We start from the raw sequence: 6,693 nt of genomic DNA, 5'->3' as shown, positions 1-6,693 counted from the left end.
ACTTTCAGTGCAATTCCAATGGTCATCGAAGATCCAGTGCTCAGCTGTCACTAGAGAATTCAAATGCTTCTAACATTCGATCTTTCTAGAGAAAAATTCAGAGCATAGATGCTAGCAACTCTGACGTCAAAACCTCCCAAGGACACAGAAACTCTCGCACCAACCTCTCTAACTCATGAAACCTCTCAAGGCTATAACAACTTACAAGCTAACACTGCTACACCTCCCCTTCCCTTATTGGGGCGATTTGTAAATACATCATACCCTAACTGATCAAATGCCAACCATAGGCCATCCTCACATCCACACTTAACCTCTTGCACCAACACAATGCTAGGCTTAAATTTACGAATCACGTACAAACCCCCCCTCTCCTTGACTTTGCTACAACACCCCCCCATGTTCCGTGACAAAATACTAACTCGAGCTTTAGACTACAAGGCACTTTTCTTATCCCCGACCTAATGTGTGAGTGCTTCATAGTCATCTTAAATAATTAGAAACTTGCTCTCCCTACCTGACCCTGAGCCCCTTGAGGCATCCTTGATTCGTTTCGATAGACTCCTTCAGTGCATTGGCAGACTACCCTCCACCACCTCGATCGGGTTTTCTTTTTTCGAAAAATTTCCCCTACCCCACATTCTCTTTTTGTGATTAGCCTGTAGCATCTCCTCCATTTAAATCCTTTATGATTTTTCAATGTGCATCAAGACATTAGATCACACACAATTATTTTTTAAAGATGTTGCAAATGCCAAAATGATCCATTATTTTATCATGACAAATCTGCAAAATGATAGTTCTAAAACAGATAATACCATATTAAAACTAGCACAAGGATTTGAACATGGGCTTAATGACAACAAATACCACGAAAATAGTTGGAAAGTCTAGCTTGTATCATAGTTAACCAAAACAAAATAACCTTCACTTTCACATAAGACAGAGCAAATGCTTGTGGATTATTCAATAAAAACAGGTATCTTACAAAAGTTACAAAAACACTTAAAGAACTTTAGCCTTGATATCCCTTATCATTAAGAAAACCGATTGACGAACGCAACGAGCAAAAACTAGACTTTGGCTCTTAAAACACATTGTACTATTATCCACCTAACATATACTAACTAGCAACACGATAACCTTCCATTCCAAAACCATGGCTCTTAAAAAACATTGTACTATTATCCACTTATCATATACTAACTAGCAACACGATAACCTTCCATTCCAAAACCATGTCATTCATCACAAAAAGCATAGAGCAAAACTCCAAATAATCTGACGATTCTTAACCTCTTCTCTTACCCACTTTAGCAATGTATATAGAAACTAACTTGCATGAGTGAATGATCACATGAGAAATGCAATGATGTAATAATATAATTAATGACGTTCTTGATAATATAAGATAAATACAACAAAGCCACACGAAATTATGCCAAGTTGTCCATTATAACAATGCACACTATACAAAAGGACTCCTAACAATCCACATAGTTGCCCCCTTATATCACATTGAGAACTATATAAACAAGAATGAACCCATTCTCTAACCCCGCTGCCACACACTCAGACCACCCCTTGCAACCATCTACGTCCTATCTTTGGGACATCCATCTACCTATCTTTGGGACATGCATTTTCAACTTAAGCTATGGACAAAAGGAGAACCTGAAAGAGGCATAGCTGCCAACAAGTTCTTAGCCTTGAGCAACAACTGCTCGCGGACAATCACAAGGCGAGCAGGCGCAATTCTCTCCACATTTGCAGTATGATAAGCCTGTTGCTGGGTCGCTTAGCTTGCTGCAAGTGCAGGGATCACATGTGCAGTTCTCTCCACATTTACAATATGCCCTTACAGACGACGGAGCTCCTGCCAATCCCACTTGGCTGTGTGCGCACCATGCCCCATCCACATACCAAAAAGCAAACGCAAATACGAATTAGAGAGTTCCTGCATAGTTAAGCGATAGGAAAACGCCTTGATTTGAAAAAATTAACACCTACCCAGGGTCGCCTGCAGTTGCTTTCACATTGCACCTGCCGATGGGATAGAAGAGTTCAGGTCTACTCTACCAAAAACATTCCTCAACAAGCCGAGAGGATACGTGACTCTTGAGGACGGGTTGACGAGTTGTGGGAAGCTGTTACTATGCTATTTCTTTTTGGCGTGATTTTGACGTCCCATTAGATATATAACAACAAAAGCTGGACACGCAACCCTTCTATCGAAATTAGTAAGCAGATGCGGCAAACTTTTAAAAACCAGAGGTACTATGATTCACCTGCAAAGCCTAGTAAATATACGACGCTCCTATACTTCAGCCTATCCTTTTACAGAAATTGAATGATACCTACTGGGTTCGCACGAAATTCCCCATAGCCATAACAACCAACGCAAGTACTCAAAACGGGCGTTACCTGCAGCTGGTGCCGCAGGGGCAAGGGTAACCACATGGGCAAGAAGCGTTGCAAGCACAGGAAGCCATAGCGCAATCGAAATGGAAAGATCCAAGTTTTTAATGGCCACAGTAGGAATACGCGAGAGCACCGACCTTGATGCTAAATTTGGGAGGTTCGTGATTCTACGGCACCCGTCATCATGCAAATCTCCTTTCCACCACCAACACCACGCTATGACCCATGTGCTGCCCCCGGGGGTTGCCTTCTCCGATTGCCATTGCAACTTTGCCACCTAGTCCACCATATTGGTCATTGTAACGGGGTTTTGATTTATTAGCACTCGCTCATTAGAGACTCAGGTTAAGGAAGGGAATCATAAAGCTATTAGATAATGGTCAAATTGGAATTTAAGTTTGGCCGGTAGCATTGTGGGATGAATTGAAAATTTGGCTAGCATTGTGGGATGAATTGAAAATTTGGCCTCTTGTTGAGCCACATGTCATAATTTAAAATATAAATTCTAGTTGGCCTGCCTTGCCTGAAAGGTAGCCTTAGTAATGAAACTCATCTTCAAGAATTGAAATTAAGATTTTTATTTTCCAAAAATTCCTTCTCCCATATTTGGACGTATTCCACATGCAACTAGAGTTTAACTTTCACATAATCCCGAGTCTCTCTCTCTTTCCCCTAAAAATCCTCCTTTACTCTCTCTCTCTCACAGCCCCTCCCCCTCTCTCTCTCTTTCTCTCTCTCAACTCTCCATTGTCTTTTCCATGCTCCACATCTAAGGCAGGCCTTATGAATGATTATGATCATTCGAACGAGTTTTTTTAATGCCAAGAAACTCCTTCGAATGTTAAACCGTTTCCATCGCTCTTTCATCTCCATCATTGCCCATGCCCTCATTGTTTCCTTCCCTTGCCAATCCCATATCACCCCCATGATGTAGCTCTCCAAACTCTTATCCTCCTAAAAGGAATCACCATCACTATTGTCCACATTGCCGCTTTGCACTCCCAGATCGTCGCCTCTCAGTTCCACATGAGAATCAATTTGACTCAGCACCTTGGAGCCCAAATCTGTATGGTGGGCATTGAAAATGCCTTCTTCCCATGCGCAAATGCGCCTTACGGACGTCTCATTTCGACTAATAATATGAAGGCTGGAACGGAGCTTGTCATTGAGTAGACAAATAAAGAAGATCTTCCTATTTCTGTCACTATAGAAGACTATGTGCTATCGTGGGGACAAGATGTAGCGGACAAGTTTGGGATCCCACATGTAATATTCTAGCCAGCAAATGCTATAGACTACGTTATGCATTGTCAAGTTCCGGTGCTCGTTGAAGACGGTGTTCTACCTTACGAAGGTATATTCTTGCTCAGTACTATAGTATCTTCTTTTATTTCCCTAGAGTTCCAGAGTTCGCACGATTTGATGGAGAACCAGCTCTTGAAAGAAAATTTCAGGTTCCATTTATTGTTGGTTGTAGTGAATTGCTTTGAGTCAAGGCAAAACTGGAGCCTCGGACAACCTAGTCTTTTGTTCAATTCCTAGCGTATCAATGTCCATGCAATGGACGGACATTCCACGGCATTCCTGGTAAAATACTTTCAGACACACATTTTGTTCTAGTACATGACCCGCCCTCTTCACAGCATTTGCAATGCATCTCATGTGCTTGTGAATGCCATGTAGGAGCTGCCAGAAGCCGTTGATGCTAGTTTCGTTTCGTCAAAGACCAAAGTCCCCATTATTCTTGTCGTGACCTCTACCACCAATGGGATTCGGGTTCCGTTTATTGTTGCTTGTTGTGAATTGCTTTGAGTCAAGGCAAAACTGGAGCCTCGGACAACCTAGTCTCTTGTTCAATTCCTGGCGTATCAATGTTGGACGGACATTCCACAATATTTCTTAGTAAAATACTTTCAGACACACATTCTGTTCTAATACATGGCCCACCCTCTTCATAGCATTCGCAAGGCATCTCATGTGCTTGTGAATGCCATGTAGGAGCTGGAGCCGGAAGCCGTCGATGCTAGCTTCGTTCCATCGAAGACCAAAGTCCCCATTATTCCTATCATGACTTTTGCTGCCAATGGGATTCAGGGTGTAAGAGAAGCATTATTCCTGTCGGGCATCTTCTGCCCATGATATCCCAGGTGTATGAGCAACAAGATCATAGAGAGGCTACTTATAGGGTGGAGTGAGCATTATTCGTGAAGAGAACTATCTGGAATGGTTGGATAAACGAGCAGTTGCTTCAGGTTTATATGTAGCTTTTGGCACCTTTGTGAGCATGCCAAAGCAATTGTTTAAGAAGTGAGTGCTACGTTCATCTGGGCGATCCGTTTAAATTTCTTAAGCGAAAGCCAGTTTATCCCCCTTTCAAAGAAATGCAACTTTGCATTGATGAATTAGGACCTAGACTAGTAGAAAGTTTATTTTACTTTGCTTTGCCTCTCCTTTTTCGATTCTCTTTGTCCACAGACATTCCTACAAGTCTAATGCACTCTATGGCTTCAACTCTGAGCATTTTATGTGTTTAAGCAATTTCATTGGTTAAGATAGCCTTAAGATACTAGTAAATATAAAAATTGACCTATTATGAATCAAGAAGAGAAGATAAAGTGGCTAGAGCCACCTCTTGCACCATGCGCTTGCCCATTTGCAATGTGCCAAATTTAATTTTCTAAAAACAAAACATGTGGTTATATGCTAAATACAAATTGCTATATACAAAATCTAAAGAAAGTATCTAATTATATAATACAATAACAAGTTATATCATTTCTAAAATTCTTCATAGTTCGTGAGTCGTTCATTGGACTTTGAGAGTGGCTGTCAACTAAAAGGCATGTGGGATACATTGCAAGCCATTTATGAGCAAGAGAATCAGATGAAGGGCCTCCAAAATGTAGCTCAAGACCAACAACATTACATGAAGGGACCGCAAGGTCGAGAACCATTAGTTCTGACCAATTGTTCTTTGCTACATTGGTGCAATTAAATGGTGATCCTCATCTCCCCATCATTTTTGATTGCTCAAAGGTAAAGTTTTCTTCCATATTGGTTTTTCTTTTAATTGAGTAAATGCATATATTATGAATGAAAATTGTTGTTTGTTGAATACAAATACAAAATTCTATATGCTAATTGCCAAATGCTAATTGCCAACTGCAAAGTGCTATGTGCCAAATTCAAATTGCTATGTGCTAAATGCAAATCTTTATGAAACCTAAGGAAGGGCACGCTCCTTGGTCTTATAATTTTTAGAGAGGAAGTGTGCCAACTCTCCCCCCACATAACTATGTGGTTATGTGCTAAATGCAAAGTACTATAAGCCAAATGCAAAGTGCTATGTGCCAAAATCAAATTGCTATGTGCAAAATTCAAATTACTTTGTGCTAAATACAAATTAAACCCAAGGAAGGGCATGTTCCTCAGTCTTATAAGTTTTGGAGAGGAAATGTGCCAACTCTCCCCCCACACAAATGTGTGGTTATGTGCTAAATGCAAAGTACTATAAGCCAAATGCAAAGTGCCATGTGCCAAATTCAAATTTCTATGTGCAAAATTCAAATTTCTTTGTGCTAAATGCAAATTGAAATGAACCCTAAGAAAGGGCGCAGTCCTTGGTCTTATAATTTTTGGAAAGGAAGTGTGCCAACTCTACCCCACACAAATATGTGGTTATGTGCTACATGTAAAGCACTATGTGCATAATGCAAAGTGCTATATGCAGAATTCAAAGTGTTATGTGCCATATTTAAATTGCTATGTGCAAAATTCACTTTTCTAAAATCAAGATGTGTAGTTATTATCTAAAATTAGGAAATTCAAATAAAACATATTCTATAGTCAATATAGCTACCTGCTCGGATCTAGTTATCATTTGGTCTCATTAAGTTATTTGGATGATGATGATCCAAATTGTGATTTTGGTGCATTTAGCTATCAATTTTACATGCTTGCTCCAAGTTGAAGAAAGTTAGGGGCAATTATGAAGTATTTAGTTTTAAATAGTAGGTTAACTACCTCCATCAAAGCCTTGAAGCTCTAGAAGAAGGACCGTAAGAAGCAAAGCAAAGCTTTGTATGATGATATGTTATAAGATTTTGCAGGACTTAACCTTGAGTTGGTACTCTTTGAGCTTGAGCAAAGGCTCTTAGAGTTGGTACTCTTTGAAGGACCTAACATTGAGTAACGGTTCTTATAGTAGCTGGTACTCTTTGAGCTTGAGTAATGGTTCTTAGAGTTAGTACTCTTTGAGCTTGAGTAATGGTC

General features: G+C 40.2%; 1 protein-coding gene across 1 annotated transcript; it reads right to left on the bottom strand.

Annotated features, from left to right (window-relative positions):
• Positions 1-1,507: 1,507 nt before the first annotated feature.
• LOC147904035 (uncharacterized) lies at positions 1,508-2,541 on the bottom strand. Its single transcript, XM_087400661.1, has 3 exons — positions 2,425-2,541; positions 2,011-2,043; positions 1,508-1,893 (listed from the first exon to the last, which is right to left on the bottom strand). The coding sequence occupies exons 1-3, from the start codon at positions 2,490-2,492 to the stop codon at positions 1,704-1,706; spliced, it is 291 nt and encodes a 96-aa protein (XP_087256787.1). The 5' UTR covers positions 2,493-2,541; the 3' UTR covers positions 1,508-1,703.
• Positions 2,542-6,693: the final 4,152 nt, after the last annotated feature.

Source organism: Dipteris shenzhenensis, chromosome 3 (assembly GCF_047967505.1).
Source record: "Dipteris shenzhenensis isolate YYH24624 ecotype China chromosome 3, Dip_SZ_1.0, whole genome shotgun sequence".
Lineage (NCBI taxonomy): Eukaryota > Viridiplantae > Streptophyta > Polypodiopsida > Gleicheniales > Dipteridaceae > Dipteris > Dipteris shenzhenensis.
The sequence above is the reverse complement of the archived record's forward strand: the minus strand, read 5'-3'. Positions and strand labels throughout refer to the sequence as shown.

Excerpts from the sequence above, each read along its gene's own strand:
- LOC147904035 (XM_087400661.1), bottom strand. The coding sequence starts at position 2,492 with ATGGCTTCCTGTGCTTGCAACGCTTCTTGCCCATGTGGTTACCCTTGC. Across the intron at positions 2,044-2,424 it reads CCCTGCGGCACCAGCTGCAG|GTGCAATGTGAAAGCAACTG; the intron begins GTAACGCCCGTT and ends TCCCATCGGCAG. Across the intron at positions 1,894-2,010 it reads GCAACTGCAGGCGACCCTGG|CCAAGTGGGATTGGCAGGAG; the intron begins GTAGGTGTTAAT and ends GTGCGCACACAG.